The sequence below is a fragment of the Aotus nancymaae genome, unplaced genomic scaffold, assembly GCF_030222135.1.
Source record: "Aotus nancymaae isolate 86718 unplaced genomic scaffold, 86718_ANA_hifiasm-v0.15.2.pri h1tg000131l, whole genome shotgun sequence".
NCBI classification, from domain to species: domain Eukaryota; kingdom Metazoa; phylum Chordata; class Mammalia; order Primates; family Aotidae; genus Aotus; species Aotus nancymaae.
This window is the reverse complement of record NW_026988546.1, coordinates 7,402,564-7,424,405: the sequence shown is the minus strand read 5'-3', so window position 1 is coordinate 7,424,405 and position 21,842 is coordinate 7,402,564. Positions and strand designations below refer to the sequence as shown.

The 21,842-nt window shown below is 42.7% G+C and overlaps 2 protein-coding genes across 5 annotated transcripts in view; one reads left to right on the top strand and one right to left on the bottom strand.

Annotated features, from left to right (window-relative positions):
* Nucleotides 1-13,004, bottom strand: part of LOC135272763 (ankyrin repeat domain-containing protein 36B-like) — a 59,878-nt gene extending 46,874 nt beyond the window's left edge. The window contains 6 exon segments of the mRNA XM_064371353.1: nt 3,697-3,767; nt 6,208-6,345; nt 7,582-7,688; nt 12,044-12,217; nt 12,385-12,499; nt 12,997-13,004. Coding sequence (XP_064227423.1) covers nt 3,697-3,767; nt 6,208-6,345; nt 7,582-7,688; nt 12,044-12,217; nt 12,385-12,499; nt 12,997-13,004 — 613 coding nt within the window.
* Nucleotides 13,005-19,646: 6,642 nt separating this feature from the next.
* The window catches only part of LOC135272767 (interleukin-18 receptor 1-like), a 40,983-nt gene continuing 38,787 nt past the window's right edge, over nt 19,647-21,842 (top strand). For all 4 annotated transcript variants that reach the window (XM_064371361.1, XM_064371359.1, XM_064371360.1 and 1 more), the window contains exon 1: nt 19,647-20,478. Coding sequence is in view for 1 of the 4 variants with exons in the window: in XM_064371363.1 (XP_064227433.1) it covers nt 20,244-20,478 (235 nt within the window). In the remaining 3 variants the exon portion in view is untranslated. The remainder of the gene's footprint in view (nt 20,479-21,842) is intronic.

Below are 21,842 nucleotides of genomic sequence, written 5' to 3'. Positions count from 1 at the left end.
TTCCGTTAAAGAACCCAGTATGCAAGCAGAGTCTTGTGATTCTAGCCAACAGCAGTCAAGTCTTTCTAGCCAATAGCAGCCGAGTCTTTCTAGCCAATAGCAGCTGAGTCTTTCTAGCAATAGCAGCCGAGTAATTCTAACCAATAGCAGCCAAGTCCTGTATGCAAACAAAGGCTTGTAACCTTAACCAATAGCAGTCCTGCTGTCCCACAACCAATCGAGCTCCTTCACTCCCTATAAAACCCCACATCTGAGAGGAGTCCGTGCGACTTCTCTGGCCCCTCCTGTTGGACCACAGAACCTCACCCGCGAGCCTGAATAAATTCCTTCATATTGGATCTTCTTGTGTTGGCCTCAGTTTCTTCTTTTTAAACTTGGCAAGAACCCAAGAACAAACCTTACATGTGGTATAACAATGTGTCTACATTTCTTGTATCCTCTAGTTTAATCTTCAGAAACTTTCTTCATTTCACTCATGGCAAGAATATACAATATATAAACCTCTTCAAAAAGTATAATAAATTATCAAATTTAACATACTTATACAAAATAAAGTTGCTACAAGGATAGATATGAATAAGCTTTTACATTTGAAACTCACTCTAATATTCATTGAAAACAAACCTTTTAGGAGTCAATTAATGAATTCAACATTATTTTTGTTTCCAAAATAGTCTAGCTTGAAGTATACTATTCTCTTAAAAATTTTTATTAAATTGCTATTTCATCCAAAAATTAGCTTCTGGAGAAACAAAGTTAATGTATATATATTCATGTTTATCTCATTTGAATAACTAATATCAACAAAACACGTATCTCTGATGCCCAATAGTAAATAAGAGTAGTAATCAGTTACTGTGGTTTATCCTAATTCTAGCACTCTTTACTGCTTCCAGTAGTTCCTGGAGCAGTCAAAGTCAAATCACCTTTTATGCAAATATTCTAAATACATCTGAAGTGAGTTCATTTATACTTGAGTCATAATTTTAAAAATCATTTTCTTTATACTCCTCAAGTCTCCTGATATACCTACATTTTCTGAGTTCAGCAGTTCAGCACTCTTGCCATCTGTTTGTCCAGTTTTGCAAAAACATACACGTCAACAAATAATGTTTCCTAGGAATACAACTAACAATGGATGTGAAGGACCTCTTCAAGAAGAACTACAATCCACTGCTCAAGGAAATAAGAGAGGACACAAACAGATGAAAAATCATTCCATGCTCATGGTTAGGAAGAATCAATATTGTGAAAATGGCCATACTGCCCAAAAGAATTTATAGATTCAATGCTATCTCCATCAAGCTACCTGTGACCCTCTTCACAGAATTTGAAAAAAAACACCTTAAACTTCATATGGAACCAAAAAAGAGCTTGCATAGCCAAGAGAATCCGAAGCAAAACAACAACAACAACAACAAAACAAAGCTGGAGTCATCATGTTACTGACTTCAAACTATATCACAAGGCTACTGTACTCAAAACAGCATGGTACTGGTACCAAAACAGAGATATAGACCAATGGAATAAATAGAGGCCTCTGAAAGAACACCACACAACTATCTGACCTTTGACAAACCAGAGAAAAGCAATGGGGAAAGGATTCCCTATTTAATAAATGGTATTGGGAAAACTGGCTAGCCATGTGCAGAAAGACAAAACTAGATCCCTTCCCCACACCTTATACACAAATTAACTTCAAATGGATATAAAAATTTAAACATGAGGCCTAACACCATAAAAACTCTTGAAGAAAACTTAGGCAATATCATTCGGGACATAGGCATGGGCAAGGACTTCATGAGTAAAACACTAAAAGCAATAGCAACAAAAGCCAAAATAGACAAATGGGAACTAATTAAACTTAAGAGCTTCTGCACAGCAAAACTATCAATAGAGTGAACCGGCGACCAACAGAATGGGAAAAAAGTTTTGCAATCTACCCATCTGACAAAGGGCTAATATCCAGAATCTATGGAGAACTTAAATTTACAAGAAAAAAACAAACAACCTCATCAAAAGAATGGGTGAAGGAAACGAACAGACAATTCTCAAAGGAAGACATTTATGCAGCCAACAAACATATGAAAAAAAGCTTATCATCAGTGGTCATTAGAGAAATGCAAACAAAACCACAATGAGATACCATCCCACGTCAGTTAGAATGGTAATCATTAAAAAATCAGGATACAACAGATGCTGGAGAGCATGTGTAGAAATAGGAATGCTTTTACACTGTTGGTGGGAGTATCAATCAGTTCAACCATTGTAGAAGACAGTGTGGTGATTCCTCAAGGATCTAGAACCAGAAATACTATTTGACCTGGCAATCCCATTACTGGGTATATACCCAAAATTTATAAATTGTTCTATTGCAAAGACACATGCACACATATGATTATCTAAGCACTGTTCACATAGCAAAGACTTGGAAGCAACCCAAATGCCCATCAATGATAGACTGGATAAAGAAAATGTGGCACATATACACCATGGAATTTTATGCAGCCATCAAAAAGAATGTGTTCTTGTTCTCTGCAGGGACATGGATGAAGCTGAAAACGATCATTCTCAGCAAACTAACACGAGAACAAAAAACCACATGCCGCATGTTCTCACTCATAAGTGGGAGTTATGTGGACATAGGGAGGGGAATATTACACACCAGAGCCTGTCAGTGGGTGGAGGGCTGGAGAGGGATAGCATTGGGAGAAATACCTAATGCAGATGACAGGATGATGGATGCAGCAAACCACCATTACGCTATGAAACAAACCTGCACATTCTACACATGAACCCCACAACTTAAAGTATAACTTAAAAAAAGAAGATTGTCACTAAATCTTCTACTGCCATATATTATAGCAAGATACACTCAATTTGAAACAGAATAGGAATATTTGCTGCAGAATTATAGTATATAAAAATACATAAAGGCCTAAAATTAAGTTGGGGCTATAACTGCTGTAAAGAAAATAATTCACATGACAGTCATAAGACTGTCATTTTAGAAAGACCTACATGCAAAACTGGCCCTTCACTGGTGTTTGGAAATTTATATTTTAAAGGTTTCTCACCATTTTCTAACTGAGAAAAGTAGATCACTGTACCTAAACTGTTTGCATAAACAATGTAGTTGACTCTGAACAGCTGCTTTTCTTCTGGAAGTCTGGAACTTTTGCACGTGTGAGAGAGGATGCCTATGTAACTAGCTTCCATAAAATCTTTGGATACTGTGTAAGTCTCTATGAGACTCATAGTGGTAAACAACATTGCACATATGCTGTCAAAATTCAAGGCTACAGGAATTAAGCACATCCTGGTAACTCCACAGGAGGGCTCCTGGAAGCTTGTGCCTGGCTTCCCCCAGATATGCCACATGTCCCTTTGCCCTGAGCTAATTTTATTTTGTATTCTTTCACTGTAACAAATCAAAGCCCTGAGTATGACTGTTTGCTGAATCCTTCTAAGTGAATCACCAAACATAGAGGCAGTCTTGGGAAACCCTGACACAATTGCATTACATGAGATTTTTTTTTTCCTTCACGTGACACAGACGGTTTATTCACACCTCTCCACCCGCCACAGTTCCACATCCCAGCTCATTTAAACAGTGCTTTTTTGTAATCAAAACATCCTTATTCTTTTTTATCTATGGTAATACCATCGAGAGTAATTCACTGTTAGAAATCTTACCTGGATTGCTATTTATAGAAAGCGCTTTAGATTTCTTTTCTTCTTTGTATTCAGAAATTAGTTTGAGAATGCTATGCATAAAATTAATAAAGGAAATTTACATGTTAATACTATTATTAAAAAAATTTACCAAACATACTAAATTACTAGAGTATTTTAAACAGTATCAGGATGTTAATTATCCTATACACTTCTCTTCTGTAAGCTCTACAAACTTCTTAGTACCTTTCGAATTAAATAATAACGACAGGTGAAGTACTCATGAAGTGAAGGCAGTATAGCTCATAAACTAACTCACATCACCTTGACATAATAGAAAGTCACCTTCCTGGCTCTTACTGATAAGTCCTGGCTCTATAGCCTACAGGTATTTCCTGTTAAACAGGTTGCTTCTCTTAGGCGCAATGTCTTCTTCTAGATTGCACTGCCTTCTTTCATGAGGTTGTTTTACATGTTTAATGAAGTAGCATTTTTAACATTCACAGAGAAATAGTAAAGTAGTGGAATCTGTTCTTAAATTTTATTGCTGGAACTATTTTGAAATCCCAAATCAAACCCAATTTGTGTTTTTTCATAGGTTCTAATATTCAAATGCTTCAGTTTAAGAAAAATGTTGTCCTAATTTTGTTTATTGTTCTATTATTTGTGGCTTATAATTCAGGGCATCTCAATTATTTCATAATTTGTAAATCAATTTATTTATGAATACATTATTTCATTAAAATAGGTAACATGATTGTCCACTATTACTGAGCTCATCAATTCCAAGGAGAGAAAACTAACAGATGTAAAGATCTGGCTTGGGCTACCACTATCACTTCTCTACAGATTCTAACTGAACCAGCAGATGTTTGCTAGAGTGACAGTTAATCTCCATGTTATCTCCAACTGACATGGAAGACAAAGCCCTACTTTCATTTATTTTAAGTTCCATAAAATAGATGAAAGTTGACATTTTCTCATTTCCAAGATACATACTAACAAAATATTTACACAACACCCCATGTGTTACTTAGCTCCATTCTCAGTTTATAGATCACCTTTGTAACGAAAATCACAATTCTAATATAAGGTGCCACCCATTTTGTTTTGATTCAAACTATTACTTAGCTGGCCAGCAGCCAAATGACCTTCCTGTGACTGCAAAATATGAAATGCTTCACCATGCTAATTTTCTTTGTATTGTTCCAATTTTAGTATTTGTGCTGCCAAAGCAAGCACAAAACCTTTTACATATAAACGCTGATGAGCCATGGATGAAACTTAGTTCTGTTAAATCTAACTAACCAACTTGAGACTCAGATAATTCTGATGAATGACTTCCTATAAAGCAGAATTTAAAAATATTTTAAAAACTTGAGATAGCGATGCAAGCAGCTTGAGAGATCTTCATTATTATAGAAAACAGACCACTTGAGGGGCCAACCACAAGTTGATGCCTACTGCCCTAAGGAAGGATGGCATAGAAGCTTCCACTACCTGAGAAAAGCTCTCACACTGTTTATTTTAAAAGTCTCAGGGTACATATCTGGTAGCAATAAAAAAACCTGTAATTTCTTTCTACAACATTATTTGAATATCTCTGACAGTTTAGAACTATCCCAACTAATATTTGCTTTAAAGAGAAAAAGAAAACAACAAAAAAACCAAGGGACTCAAAAAATAACTCACCACAAAGGTCTTGAAGTCCAGCTTAAAATGTGGGCTCTACATCAGGTTTTGAGTGTGGGTGAAAGTGTCAATTTGCTCACTATGTGTATTCATAAAGTTAGAATTCCAGCTAACAGAGCAAGGTTCTGGTGTTTTGGAAACAATGGCTGAACATATAAGTATATGCATGTGAACTAAAAAATAGTTGTAACTTTGAAGTTTTTTAATGGATCAATGTGAAGATTGAGTGATCTCAAACAGAAAGGGCATCAGGGCAACCTGGGTGGCAAAGGTTAATCATTACCAGACTGTAGGAGCACTTTCAATGGCAAGAAAGCAGCAACAGAATCAATGAAAACAAAACAATGATTAACATGTCCTTTCCCCCTCCCTTTCTGACTTATAAAAACTATTTGTCTTCCTTGAACTTATGGAACCCCTTAGGTTCTTGAAAAATTCAAGGATCAGGCTATAGTAGATGGTCCCCAGTAAACAGCACAAGATTTTTTTGATAAACTGGACATTTCAAGATCCAAATAACTAATTAGAAAAATCAAAGATGTGAAACTACTTTATCCTATGCATAGGGGTTATACTTGAAATAAAAAGAACATTGGAATCCCTAATGAGAAAAGTCTTAAAAGTTTCAATATCAAGAATCCTGTACGTACTGCCACTTATCTGGCCTTTTGCTTGATTTCTGGCTGATGAAGTTCCATAACTCTTGAAAACTTAAAAATTTGCCACTTGAAAACTACCTGAACCAAACTATGAAGTCTCACCTGATACATAAGATGCAATTGTTACAATTATTTTAAACTTCAATTTAGTGTTCACTAGCCTTTTTATGTAAAGACTTACATTTCATTTTTAGCAGCAGCAGCATAATTTTCTGCGGTCTCCCCATATACATCTTGAGAAAACACATCAATATTGTGCTGCAGAAGAAGAATGACTATATCTCTTTTTTCAAGACGAACAGCAAGTGTGAGGGCTGATCTAAAATAACAGAGAGATAATTAAGAACTTTAATAATGTTTTTAAAAGCTAAATATATATACTTTATCAACTTAATATCTTGCTTGTCCATGTAGAATTAACACAATTACATGTACTAATAAACAAGCATCTTGGGTGCTCAAGGGTTTATCTTTGTAAATTATGACAAAGGTTAAAAGCAATGAACAAAAAGGAAGCCTCTTGTCCCACTGTGGTATGACACAGTTAAAGTTGTTGACTTAAAGTCCTTTGATGGGCAAGAAACTATGCTCTGGCCACCTATCTAAAGTAGGTAATTTTAAGTGAAGAATTATTCATTTCTTCCCTAGTCTGATATATTATAATGCAAAATCAACTAAGGGGTCAGATAAGAGCTATCTGTAGGCTTAAAACAATAAAGCCTTAGCTTCAGTTAATGACACTGATAATCATGTGCTAGGCATTTAATTAAATGTCACATATATATATGGAGGATAATATATCCTTTAAGGGTGGTTGTGTGCACACACACACACACACACACACACACACATATATATGAGCACATACTTACATGCTTAGCCATTGTTTCCAAAACACCAGCACCTTGCTGTGTTAGCTGGACATTCTAACATTTTATATATATATAATGACTTATACAAAACCACCCTTGAAGAATATATTATTATCCTCCTTTTCACGTAAGAAAACATACTTGGTGATAAGTAATATTCCCAAGGTCACACATCTAGCAAGTGGGAAAGCTTGGGATTAAACCCAGTCCTGTGTGAACCTAAAGCTTGTCTTCATTAAAGTTTTACTCATTTAAAGCTATCTTTTCTCCCTCTCCCCATATCAATTAAAAACAACATCAAAATACAGTAGAAATGAAAAACATGAAACTCCTTTAGCTAATATAAAATCATACAATCAAAAACATCACATTATTACATTATAAATAACACATCATATTACAAATAACAAACATCTGTCAATATACAGAGACTTCTATATATAGAAGCCTTCTATGTGTATAATGTCTATATATAGAGACAAATCCTACCAACACTCTTATGTTACTCATCCAAATAATTGTTTTTCTACCTAAATTATAATCTGTGTTGATATTTCTCACTATATCCCAATAATTAAAAGTTAGTCTTCTTATTAATGTAATATTTCTGACTTGAGTGGCTGCTATCACTCTAAAATGACACTCAGGTTTTAAAACAACACAACAAGAACTAAAGTCTGTACCTTTTAAGAGAATCAAGTGCATTTATATTTGCATTTTTCTTTAATAAAAATTCCACCATCTCTAGTTTTCCTTGACTCACAGCAAATAAAAGTGGTGGAGGTTCTTCCTGTAAAACAACAGCAACAATTTATAATTCACAAAATCACATATTTATCAACTGAATTGAAAACCTTATACAAGATCCTATGAGCTTAAATATATACAATTGAAATAACATAAGAGGTGTCTCTTTCTTTTTACTCCTCAGTGCTTTTCTACGTGCTGCTCCTTCCCCTGGAAACAACCCTACTCTGCCTCACTGTAAGAACTCTGGTCATCTCCAAAAGTCATTTCAAACATCTACCAGTTCCAAGAATCTTTGCTTCTGTCACCGCATTTAGCATGGTATTTTGTAAGGATTTTATTGTTTCCCACCTGAACCAAGAGCTTCTTCAGAGCAAGAGCTGTATTTTTTTCTCTATGTCCTCAAACCCTAAGACACAGTAATAAACGTTTCAGGTATTTTTATTAATGATCTAAATTATTATCTATGAGCAGTGTTTCTTAAACTATTAATACATTCCAAAGAATATTTACTTTACCAGAAGTTGAAGAAAGACTCCAAAAGAAAGACTCCATGATCACCCAAGTTTGAAAAATGTTACAAAACTGTGCAGTATGTAACTAGTATTTGAGAAATCTTTTGAACTTCACCTAATCCATATTTGTCAATACTTTTCATGTAGAACATTAACATTTGAGGAATTAGAGTTTCAGGGATACAGTTGTGAGAGCTTACCAGTAAAGGTGGAGGTTTCCTCTGGGTGATACACATTTGCTTGTTTCTATCAACGGTGTCAGAATCTCCTGGGGAGCACCTGACATTGTCATCTGAGATTCTGACATGATTGACAGTTCATTTGAAGCCTATTTCTTTTTAATTCAGAGAGCTGGGCTCTGAATTAAAAGAGATAGGCTTCAAATAAACTTTCACTCCTTATTATTAAATAGTCCATGGGTTTTCTCTAGTAGCATTTTTATCTTAGCTGTGAGAAAGCTCTATATGAAATGTTATTCTCAACTACAATCCTAGGACCCTGGTGCAAATAATTATGTAATTATAATCATAGGACCCCGATACATAACTCGTTTTAAAATTTATTTGTATTCTAGTTTTCATATTGTTACTTAAAATTTTTTTATTTTAGATAAACTATAAATCAGAAATAAAAATACAATGGCTTATCAATTAAAGCTCTAATAATTACCTATATGAATTATTTATAGCATAATAAAAGCCACTAAATTACCTGCATTTTTAGGAGACAATGCTGAAGAGAAAGATATAATATTGTTGGCAATATGCATAACCTATGCAACTATACCAACTGATAAACCTGAAAAAGCTTACCTGCATTCTAATAGGAAGATGATTCTTTATAGTATATATAAAGAAAAATAGTTTATAAAACACTGTCTAAATTCAAAAGTTCAACCCCATCACTAAAGGATTTATATACAATATAGACTACATATTTGAATAAATATAAAATATCTTGAAAACCTTGAAATATTTACTAAAATATAATATAAAACAGGGCTTGTAAAATCATCCTTACAGAGGCAAGGGAGATGACCTGAGGAAGTGAAGTACCTAAGTAGGTATAATAGCAAAATGAAGACCACATGCCTCATAGAAAGGCGCAACCTCTGGACAGCATCCTTAACAGTGAGATGGGCTCAAGGGACACCAGACTAGATCCTTTAAAAGAAGCCTGGAATCCAGATCTGTGTACAGTCTCCCAAACCTTACATGCTGACACAATTTATAGAGGCAAACCAAACACATCTATGGGCCACATTTAGACTATAGACCTTGTATTTTTATATTTGCTATGGATATATCTCTAAGCGGTTGTGCATAAAGCAAGTATTTTCATGCAAAATACTTCTTTTGTTTCAGATTTTTTTTTCTAAAACAGGCTCAAAAATGCAATAAAAATTATTATTAAGAGTCATAGTACCCACTTCAAGCACTTTTACAACATTCATTCATCTATAATTTATGTTTACTTTTCCCAGATTAGCCAGGTGCGATGGCTCACGCCTATAATCCCAGCACTTTGAGAGGCCAAGGCGGGTGGATCACGAGGTCAGGAGTTCAAGACCAGCCTGGGCAACACAGTGAAACCCCATCTCTACTAAAAATACAAAAATTAGCCAGGCATGGTGGTGGATGCCTAAAATCCCAGCTACTTGGGAGGCTGAGGCAGAGAATTGCTCGAACCTGGGGAAGCAGAGGTTGCAGTGAGCTGAGATCATGCCACTGCACTCCAGCCTGGGTGAGACAGAGCGAGACTCCTTCTACCACAAAAACAAAAAAACCCAGACTGTTCACCAAATGGATAATTAGTTTATAGGACTGCTGAAACTAAATCATTAAAAGGATACCTCTCCGTATTCTTACTAACTTCATGGTTTTCAGTGTTTAAAACTGCTATCCTGATTATGCATTGTTCTATGTACTTGACATACTGAGACAGTCCATAATAGAGCTTCAGCTTTAAAAAAAGGTTTAGAATTTATTACTATTATAATTGAGAGAACCTTGCTTTTAATAATGATGTATTGACCTAATCACCAGAATGATTACAAAGAGACTCAAAATCCTGAGTCAGTCTCTACTTATTAAAAGACTTCTCAATAGCAAGATGTTAGAAAAGATGTTAGTCTTAAGCTGATAGATACTGCAAATAATAGTCCTTTTAACTTCCCAACCACAGAGGTAGAGACAGATAAAAGTTAGGCTAATATTATTAGGAAGGAGAGATTTAAAGGAAGCAGCACTTATCAAACTCCAACTCTTCTGGAGATTTCTTAAGTTTTTGAGATAGGGGAATTTATATTATACTTATCTATACAGTGGTTCTTAACCAGTAGTGTATCAGTATCTCAAGAAACTTGTTGTTTTTGTTGTTAGAGACAGGTTCTTATTCTGTTGCTCTAGCTAGTTGTACCTCCATGCCCAGTTTCAAGGAAATATTTTAAAACATACATGCCCTGGCTATATTAGATTTGCTATATTAAAATCTTCAGGGGATATTCTAGACTTATAGATTTGCTTTTAATTTCCTCAGGTTACTGTCATGCACAATTCTAGCTTCGAACTAGCGCAGTTGATAATCACTTCAGTCTCATCTCTCATCCACATAGCAAATCCCCTTTATCATTTGGGATTTGGCCAAAAAGAGTAAAAAGCAAAAGATAGAGCCATTCACTGAAAACTCCATTTACTTTTCCTGGGTAGGGATAGAGAAGAGAATAGTAAACTCAAAATCCAACTTGATTTTACTATATATAAGCTCCTTATCTCCCATTGGCCCATAAAGACATTCTGAACTTGAGAGTACAGTTTAGATGCTTATCTAGGTGGCTGTTTCTGCCAGAATTGAATAATGTCCATTATTTATGTGTTCTTCTCTTTGCTGAACTGTGTCCCACTTCATCCCCACTATTCACTGCCAATCTGGTTTCCTCAGAGTCCTACCAAAATTGATCCATAGGCAATTTTACAACTTACAAACTCTTTCCCAAAGTAAGAAACTTGTCTAAACATATAAATTGAAAACAACACACAAAAAACCTCTTCTCAGTATTTTCCCTCATCACCTAATTTCCAAATTAGCTTGTGTATTTCTGATTGCTCTCCTTTTCATTTTTCCCTCTTAAGCTGCCTTTCCACAGGGGAATCACTTTTTTTTTTTTTTTTTTTTTGAGACGGAGTCTTGCTCTGTCACCCAGGCTGGAGTGCAGTAGCGTGATCTTGGCTCATTACAACCTCTGCCTCCTGGGTTCAAGTGATTCTCCTGCCTCAGCCTCCTGAGTAGCTGGGATTACAGGCATGCAGCACCACGCCCAGCTAATTTTTGTATTTTTAGTAGAGATGGGGTTTCACCATGTTGGTCAGGCTGGTCTCGAACTCCTGACCTCGTGATCTGCCCACCTTGGCCCCTCAAAGTGCACTTTCAAATGAAATCACCTTCACATACCTTACTTGTCAACAGCAGCAAGATTTACATTTATTGTGAAATGCTTTAATTTTCTTTGAAATTTAAAATAAAGCATATTTACAAGGGTAAATTTTACTTTCCTGTGTCACTTTACACTAATCAGAAAAAAAGAGTAATTTAGTGGAAAAAAACTTAACTATTACCTTTCCCAAATTCAGTTACCATGAATTACAAATTTATTGCCATTCATTTTTTTGTTATAATTATTTACCATAAGTGCATGAAAGAAAGCTGTACCCTGTAATGCTTCTTTAAAAGTTCCAATATTTAAAGTAAAATCTTAGACAGTTAAGGCATTTAAAAATATTTTCATTCAAGGAATATTTGAGATTCCAAATATGAAAAAATGACCCTTATATGCTAAAATAAATTCATTTCAGGTAGTCTGAAAATAACATTGGTTGATCTATACCTTGCTGCTTCTTTCAATATCTGTACCATGTGAAAGTAGTCTTTCTATCATGTCTGTATCTTCATTGTACACAGCGTAGTGTAGAGCAGTCCTGCCATAGTAATCTGTAATATTTGGATTGGCGCCTTTTTCCAGCAGAATAGTTGCACAAAACACCTGCTTAAGTTGTATAGCCTGTCAATATTAGACCAAGAAAATGATTGTAAATACTGGAAAATAAAAATAAACACTCCACAGGATTTACCAACTAGTTACATAGTGGTATTACAATGAGACAAATTCATTTTATTCTATGTACTTAAACCAAATCCATCTCATGCTCAGAGTTGGCTTCTATATACCTTGATCAGAGGTGTCCTGCATTCACTGTCGAGGAGGTTAAGCTGGCAATTGTTGGTCACCAGGAGTTCTACCACTTCATATTGGCCAGTGGCACGGGCCAAAAGTAGAGCAGTCCTGTGAGAATGAAAGGACTTTTTAAAACATGTAATTGACAGGGTGATGGATGCAGCCAACCACCATTGCATGTGTATACCTATGTAACAAGCCTGCATGTCCTGCACATGTATCCCAGAACTTAATTCACGTGTTATTTCTCTGTCTTCAAAAAAATATATTTAATTTTCTTGTAAAGAAAGTACAGTCTTTGTTAGCCCTTAATACTCACCATATTAATAAAAGAGCAGGCTATTTAACACAAAAAGCTTGGCCTTTGGATTCAGTTTAATTGGGGGCCTGAATTTTACTTTAAGCTCTTTTTAATAAATTTTACTTTATTTTAGCTAAAATTTAGCCTTTCTTTGCTTCAATTTCCTCATCAAGAAAATATATAAGAGAATAGTAGTTATCCCACAGAACAACACTGTGATGCTTACATGAGAATCTATGTATGGCATTTAGAACAGTTCCTCACACAAATGACAGCTCAATAATTTTTAGATATTACTACTTACAAAGACATTTTATTTAGGTAAGATGATACAATCATAACTACATTGAGGTACGTATTAAAGATTAGAAGTATCACTGCATTTCAATCATTTTCAGATGTTCATGTTCTCATTATTCTCTTATATAAGCTACTATTCTCTTATATATTAACATCTCCTGAAACTGGAATACCATTTACAATTCATTATTTATTACAATTATAACTGGCAACATTTTAAACATTCTCTTAATGATATATAAAATAATGTGGTATCACCCAATCCATAGTGCCTTACATTAAATGGGATACAGTACATAGAACAGGCAGTTCTACTCATGTAATTAGCACCTAAATAAAGTACTATGAAAAAAGAAGACCAAAATAAAAACAACAAATTAACACATCTTAGATATGTAATCAAAACAACAAATTCTTAAAACGAAGTAATTCTTACTTCAATTTTCAAAAAAAAAATTAACCCAAAGAAAACTCAGGATTCAAATGAATAGGTGTGGCTCATTTTTTTCAATACTTAGATTTATAGACTGTTACGTAAATTAGGTATTTGCAATGATTAATAGTTGAGACTGTCATAGTTTTTGAAAAGGCAGTTAGTTACCTTTTACTATTTTCTAACTTCAGAAGTGCTTTTGTTTCAAAAAAAAAAAAAAAGGAATAAAAGATTCAGCTGGGATTCAGTCCTAATACTTCCATTTTAAATCTCTCAGCTTGCTCAGGCTGGGAAGGTAAACATGAAGTTGTTCAACAAGAAGTTGAACAGTCCTGAGAGACAGTAGAATGAGTCTGCTACACAATAGGTATCAGATTATGTTTGATGAATAACTGGATTGAAAGAATGCACACATCAGTTGGGGAGTTTATTATGAAAGAAAACTATAAATTAAAGCAGTGGTTATGGAATAGTAATAATCACTTATATTTGCTCATTTTCATGAGGACACTGGTAAATGAACTTAAAATTGTTTGCATATATGTAATAAAACTATAATAAAAACATTTATATACTAAAATCTATGCATAATAAATGAGCACAAATAAAAATATTCTCTCTACCTCTGAAGAGGCTAAAAGTTCACAAAAGATACCAATAAACAAAAATAAAAATGAGGCCAGGCACGGTGGCTCACCCCTGTAATCCCAGCCCTCTGGGAGGCCAAGGCGGGGGAAATCACTTGAGGTCAGGAGTTTGAGACCAGCCTGGCCAACATGGTGAAACCCTGTCTCTACTAAAATATACAAAAATTAGCCAGGCATGGTGGTGCAAACCTATAATCCCAACTACTCAGGAGGCAGAGCTGGGGAAATTGCTTGAACCTGGGAGGTGGAGGTTGTAGTGAGCTGAGATCATGCCACTGCACTCCAGGCTGGGTGACAGGGCAAGACTCCACCTCAAAGTAAGTAAATAAACAAATAAATAAATAAAAATAAAATAAAATAGAAAGTGAGAATTATTTTCTTCTGTGCAAGATTTATATTTCTTCTCTTCCCAAGGATAATTTCCTTAATAAAAAAACATTTACTAGAAGTTTTATACATGGTCATCATTTATACATCATAACAAGAAAAAATCACAATATACCTGCCAGAAAAGAAAAAATGTTATATTTTGTACACATACTTGGCTTACAAACACCATAGACTGTGTACATGTATAATCAAATCTCCACTGAAACGGCCCAACAGAACCGTTAGGACCAGCGTGAGCGCGCACCTCAGCCGTCCCGCGTCACAGGCCCGAGGCGGAGAAACGGTGAAAACGGCTCTCTAGCGGGCCACGTGCAGGCGGCGGTTGCTGCCGAGGCGCCTCAGGCTGGCTGGGCTCCTTGGAGCGCGAGGCTCCTCGCTGCCCCAGGGCCCGTCTGACTGTCGCCCGCGCCCCCTTACCTTCCTCCACCGACTCCCGACATGCGGACCCCCCTGCGCTGGGCCCTCTGCAGCCCAGAGATGGGGCTGAGTGGCTTTTGCGTGGTGCAGCTGCCCAGGCCACAGCCCGACTTTGTGCTGCGTCGTCCCGGGGTCCGTGCTGATGGGCGCTCGGCTGGAGGGCGGGATCCGGGGTTGCCACCGCTGCAGCCTGCACCCCACTTGCAGGTGGCGGCTGCAGCTCCGGCTCCGTCGCGGGCCGGCGGGGCTCCTGGTCGCTGAGCGTGCGGCCCACCCGGCCGAGGGTGTTTCCCTCCTGCACCAGGGGCTGAAGTCCAGGCCCTGCGCTCCTGCCGCTGACTGCCTGACGTGCCGCTCGCTGCCCAGCTGGCTCCGGGGTCCACGCAGTCCTGGTGGGGGATTCCCAATCCGCGGCGACCGCTGGTCCTTGTGCTGGTGGCGGCTGGGCACTCTGCAGGCTCTGGCGGCGGCGGCGGCGCTGGCGGCGGCAGCGGCGCAGGCGGCGGCAGCGCAGGCGGCGGGGGCGGCGGCACAGGCGGCGGCGGTGGCGCTGGCGGCGGCGGCGGCGCTGACGCTGACGCTGACGCTGACGCTGACGCTGACGCTGACGCTGACGCTGACGCTGACGCTGACGCTGACGGCGGCGGCGGCGCTGACGCTGGCGCTGACGCTGACGGCGGCGGCGCTGACGCTGGCGCTGACGCTGACGGCGGCGGCGGCGCTGACGCTGACGCTGACGCTGACGCTGACGGCGGCGGCGGCGCTGACGCTGGCGCTGACGCTGACGGCGGCGCTGGCGGCGGCGCTGGCGCTGGCGCTGACGGCGGCGGCGGCGGCGGCGGCGGCGGCGGCGGCGACGGCGCTGACGGCGGCGGCGGCCCTGCAAGTCTGACTCCAACTGCCCCGTGGACCCCGGGACCTACAGCCCCACGGCTCTCCCCTGCCCTCAGGTACCTCCCAGGAACTTCAGGATGGAGCTCAGTCCCCAGGGCCCTAAGAGGCTGGGAGCAACCCCAGATTTGAGGCTGGAGCTCAGCATTTCAACTGTGGACATCAGGCCAGTCCTCAGTGCCTTGAGGGAGGGACTCCAACGCCCCCAACCCCCATTCCCCATCCTTTCCCGAATGCCCCACTGTACCTCCAGGCCACCTGCCCCTCGGTTCCCCAAGACCTGAACCAGCAGAAAGGAAGGATGCTGCATTGACCCTCCCAGCGGCTAGGCACCCTGACCATACCCATCTTGGACCTCAGAGATGCCACTTTGTGTCCAATGCTTAGGGTCACTTCTGCCAGCCAGGGGCTGCTTGGCCTGCCCTGTGCCACCGAGGGCACTACCAGCCCTCCCTGGGCTCGGATGCCTGCCTCCCACGTTCACCAGGCTTTTACTGCCTACATCCCGGCACCAGCACGCCCAGACTCTGCCCAGCACATGCCTATTGCCCAGCTGGTATGTCAGGAGCCCTCAACTCCACACATGTCCCAGGCCCTCTTCCTACTCCCAACACCCCTGCCTGCCTGCCTTTCATTCATTTACTTACACCCTATGGACTGCCTACTGTGTGTCAGACACTGAGCTCACACCAGGACTATCAGAGGTAAAGCACACCAGCCTCCAGCCTCCTTTTGGCCCAAGTCTCCCACTCCCCCCAACCCTGTTTCTCTTCTTCTCTTCGTCTGACTTTGAGTCCAAGTGCCCTGCATGGACTTGGACACTGTGCATGAGCCACACTCACACACACACGCTCACACACACATGCTCAGACACACACGCTCACACACACACACGCACATGTGCACCCACACACATTTTTATGCACATGCACACATTCATGCACACAGATGCTGTCCCCAGGCAGCGGAACAGACAAATAGGTGTCCACAAGAATTCATAATGCTTGTCACATCTTAGGTAAACCTAGGAGGAAATCCTCCTGCTGGTTGTACATAGCCTTTGTGAGCATTTGATCTGTGGGAGATGTACATGCGTGCTCCCCCCATGACCATGGTGTTAGAGGTGTGTGTGCCCCTTTCAAGGGAGTGGGCTTTTACCCCAGAATGCTTAGAACATCCCAAGTTCAAGGAAGCTGGTTCATTGTCCCCAGGAGTCCCTGTTTTACTAGTTGGCCCCACTACTGACACCATGAACAGCTGGGAAAAGAGGGTGGCCCTGTTGAAGAAGTGGGGACTCCTCATTCTCAGCCTCCCCTAACCCCACATTCCCCTTCCAGTTTCTTACCTCCTTTCCTGGTCAGACTTTTTTTTTTAGTAGATTGAGCTGTGCCCTTTAAAACTTTTTCCCTGTCAGGGGCTTTCTTTTCCTGGCAATGTGTAGTTAGTGTGCATAGCCAGCCACAGGCACCGAGACAACGCTGAGGCTGTCAAAGCCCCACTCCCAGGGAGCAGAGCCACAGATGTGACAGGAGGAGCAGGGGCAGCACAGGCACATCCCTCCCTCCAAGTCCCTTGGCAGGCCCGAAGGAGGAGGGAGGAGGGCTAAAGGCAGCTCCCAAGTGAGACCCACTTACTTGAGGACCTACCAGCAAGGCTCCACCCAGTCCCAGAGAGCCCGCAGGGGTCCAGTGCACAGTGAGCTCCTCACTGAGCCTGGCTAGATACAGGGCCCCTCACCCCAAAGCAGTTTTGCTGCTGTTTAAAAATTCTCCACTAGAGTTACCTCTCTGTGACAGGCACAGTTTTGTCCTCTTCCACTTGTAAAGGACAGTCATCCTAGGGGGAGAGATCGAAGTCCCCTGGCAGTGATTTCATTCATATCATTTGCCCTGAGAAAGCAGCACAAAAACCTAGCACCTCCTGGTGCAGTGAGATGCTGGGGACGGTGGGGGCCCGTCGTGGGTCAGACTGTGTGTGGAGGTGGCCAGTCCACACACGCTGATGTGACCTGAACCCCTGGAGGCCATCTTCACTCAATGTCCCCCCTCTTCTCCAGGGACGTGGTCTCCACCACAGTGTCCTCCAGGGACCTTCACTCTCCAGGATGCATCAGGTCTCCGGGAAGAGGGTGACTGTTCCATCTGTCCCCAGGGTCACTACTGCAGGTTAGTCACTGCCCAGAGCCATTCACCTCCTGCCACCGGGTCAGACTAGAGTGTGGGTGGGAGAGCAGGCTCGATGCTCTAGTTCAGGTGTAGGGGGTGGGGGTTGAGACCACCGCCCTGCCTGGCCACCCAGGCCTGAGTGGGGAGAGAAAACCTGACCATTAGGTAAAGGAGAGACAGGACAATTAGCACAGGACAAGTTTGAAAAAAAAAACCACAGGAAAAAAAAAAAGACAAATGCATTCAAACTGAGAAAGGATCCGCATAAGGTGGAAAAGCTCTGCCCAGTTTCTGCCTTAACATGGGGAAGCTCCTTGCAGGCAGAAGTCTGGGCCTCCAGGGGACACCAGTGTACTGTATGCACATTCAGGGGACAGATGGACAGTTCTTCCTTCTCCTACTTCCAAATTTTCTTCCATATGCAAAGCACTTGTGGTTACTTGGCCAGGGAGAAACAATAAATGGTACCTTTAAACAGGATGATCAGACATTAGGCCTGAGGGCACCCAAATTCCACCTGAACACCCTATGCCCACTCAGTGTGGCCTGGCTTCTGCATCTGGATGGTAGGGACATTCTCATGGAGTAGAAGTCACTGGAGAACTCTAGACCTGGGTCAGAAACTGACAGCCTCTAGGGCTGGATGGATGGGGCAGGGCAGTTCCCTGACTCTCAAAATGACACTGGGCTCACACCCAGAGGGAGCCACAGCACGGGGGTCTTGGTCTAGGAAAGTCCCCAGCACTGGCTGAAGGCAAACACCTGCAACTCCATAGATGGTGTAGGGCTCATCCACAGAAGAGTTGCTTGATATTTCATGCAGAAGTGGACCTGCTGCAAAGCATATTTTTTTCTGCTTAAAAGCTGATCGCAGAGGATTCCTCAGGCTCTGTCTGGAGGTTGGTCTCCCTCGGCTCAGGAAGTCTGTCCCTAGGTCTAGCCTGCTCTCTCCTGCTGCAGAGCTGGAGATCAGACTCAGGTTGCCTTGAAGCCTAGGATTAAGCCCTTGGGGACCCAGCAGGCCCCAGACATTCCAGGAACAATGCAGGATGCAGGTGCAATGCCTGCCAGTGCCCTCTGTCCCCATTTTTACCGCAGGTCTAGCAAGGCCACTGAGCTCTCCAGGAGCTGTCCGCTGCTGGCAGCCCTGAGTCCTGCTCTTGGTCCATGGAGCTCCATATACTCCAAAGAGCAAAAATGAGCAGGAAGCTACTGCTTGCTGGTGGAAGCACACAGTGGGGCTGTGAGCCTCGTGCTGGGCCTGGCCAGGGGTCAGCCTCCCGCCCCACTGTGCTGCGCACACATCACCTTGTCTCTGTTGTATATTCAGGCCATCCGTCTAAGGAAAGAGGCCGAGCCACAAAATATAAAGAGTTTACTTAAGCCAAAGTGAGGACAGCTGCCGAGAAGACTCAGCCCCAAGTAGCCTTGGATCTGAGCTCTATTTGGCCTTTGTAACAAGGAGGCGTTTAAGGCAAAAAAGGGGAGGCTGGGAGAGGGCAGGTACAAAGTTGTTCGTCAGGAATTCTCACTGGTTCACAGAAAAAAACACTTGATTAGTGATTGGCTAGACATTGTTAAGCCATAGAGCATGGGTTACCAAATCCGGTGAGACTTTAATAGGTTAATTTACAGCTGCTTGTGGCAATAGCAAACAGTTTCAAGAGATGAATACACAGCTCAGAGGGGGCGGACGGGATTGTTGCCTCATTTTAATGCCTTTCTGGGCCTGATCATCTAAAAGGACTCACATTCCTCAGATAAAATTCTTTTCTTTTCTCAGGGCCCATTCAAAGTTCTCTTAGGGCACAGGCAAAAGCACGTCACCCTGTGGGCACGGAGAAAACTAAGACCCGGGGCAGGCTCCCCCCAGCCCAGGGCCCGGGCTCCAGGACTCATAGGGGGCCCTCCTTCCTGGCTTCTCACTCTTCGCCCTCTCCTGGTCTATTAGAGTTGGACAGGTGTTGGGGAAATGTCCTGCTGGTTACTTCTGTCCACCTGGGACCTCTGAGGTGAGGATGCCAGGACCCAGGCAGCCCCAGATGCTGTGTCCCCAGAGACAGTGGTGCACAGAGCTGTGTCCGACAGGTGACCACCCTCGCATCTCACCTGTGGGTGTGAAAGAAGCCCAGGACCACCTGTGCAGGGAGTTCTTTAATTGTCACTGACAGACTAAAAGCAGGTGACCCCAGTCTTCCTACATTTACCGTGTGTGCACACGTGTGTGCACGTAACATGAATCTGCTCCCAATGCAATTTGGATGGTGGCTGATTTGACAAACATACAAAGCAAGTTGGGGCAGGACTAATGCCCAACCCTCTCGGCTCCAGGCCGCCCCTGGACAGGGTCCCCCACAGTCCTGGCACTGTGCCCTGCCTGCCTTCACAGGCACCAGCATGTCCCCTTTGTTCTCTTGGATTTTACTGCCCTGAGGGCAGTGAAGAGCCCATTCCTTGTCCACCTCACACACCAGCGGCTGACCCTGGAACCAAGCAGAAAGAATACTGTGGGCCTTGCCCCCCTGGGCGCTGGTGCAAAGCAGGTGAGGCGGAGGGCAGTGGGACCTGTGTCACAGCCCGGAATGTGCTGCTTCCTGAGGGGAGCCTGGGGAAGCCACATCTGGGGAGGGAAGTGAGGGCAGCCCTTGCTCTGCAGGCACCCCAGCCACTCAGGCCTGCCCCTCTGGCCACTACTGCCCTGGAGGGAGTGAGACCCACCCAGGAGCCCCCCAGGCCTGCCCTGAGCATACCTACCTGGCAGGAGAAGGAGGCCAGAGTCAGGTGGAGTGCCTCCCCTGCCCTGCCGGGTACCACTGCCCATGGCCAGGTGAGAGCCTGTCTGCAGGCTGGATGTGTGGGGGCCTTGGGGAGGAGAGGGAAGAGCCTATTGGGGGCCCCATCAGGCAGCCTTCTTAGCCTGATGCTTTTGCTCCCAGGTCTCTCTTCCTTTGAAGACCACCCATGTCCTCTGGGCCACTGGTGTCTAGGTGACCAGGGTGCCCTTCTCTGCCCACCTGGCACCTTTCAGTCAGAGCCAGGGGCATCAGCACAGGAAGACTGTGAGCTCTGCTCTCCAGGCTACCACTGCCCAGACCCTGAGCTTCAGGGCCATGCAAATGTGTTTTCCATCCCCTTCCGAGCCGGATCTGAGTGTCCAGCAGGTGAGGCTGCAGGATGACCCCAGCCCCTTGCCATCACTCCCCTCATCCCTGAGACTCAGGCCTGGGCTCAGCAAGAAGCCCTGATTGAGCTCAGGCCACAGATATGGACCAACCCCCACAAGGCCCGCACAGTCTCTGGTGGCATCCACATCACCTGGATGTCCCCAGACCAAGGTGCCTTCAAGCCCCCTCTTGCTCCTCATTTGAGTCAAGGAGGAGGCTGGCCAGAGGTTTAACTAGAAATAGCATGCCCAGTACAGAGTGTCCAGTGCCTGCCACAACTCAAGGCACAACCAAAGTCACCCTCCTGTTGGCTGCCTTCAGGGGAGCTGTGGCCTCAGTGCCACCTGCCCTATGCATCCTCACCAGAGCTCCCACCCCCACCTCATGAAATATATCCTCCTTCCTGCCCCAGCCACTGGCTCAACAAGGACAAAGGAACTGCCTGCCATTGATTACTGTTTGTGACGTCACCACCCGCAGGCGTTGCCTTCCCTGACCACATGAGACTCCTTTCACCCACAACTTCCCACTCCTTCCTGCTTCCCACACTGCTCCCCAGCACCTCAGAGGCCTTACACCACTGCTGTCCTCCCTGCCCAGGCCCCACCTGGGGAGCCCAGGGACCCTCTTGGGTTCTCCTTCAGCTCTGGACCTCCCCTGGCTTCCAAGTGCTGCTGATAGGTGAAGAGGGGGCTCGGTGTGTTTTCCCAACCACGCCCACGTTGTGGCCTGCTCTCCCGCAT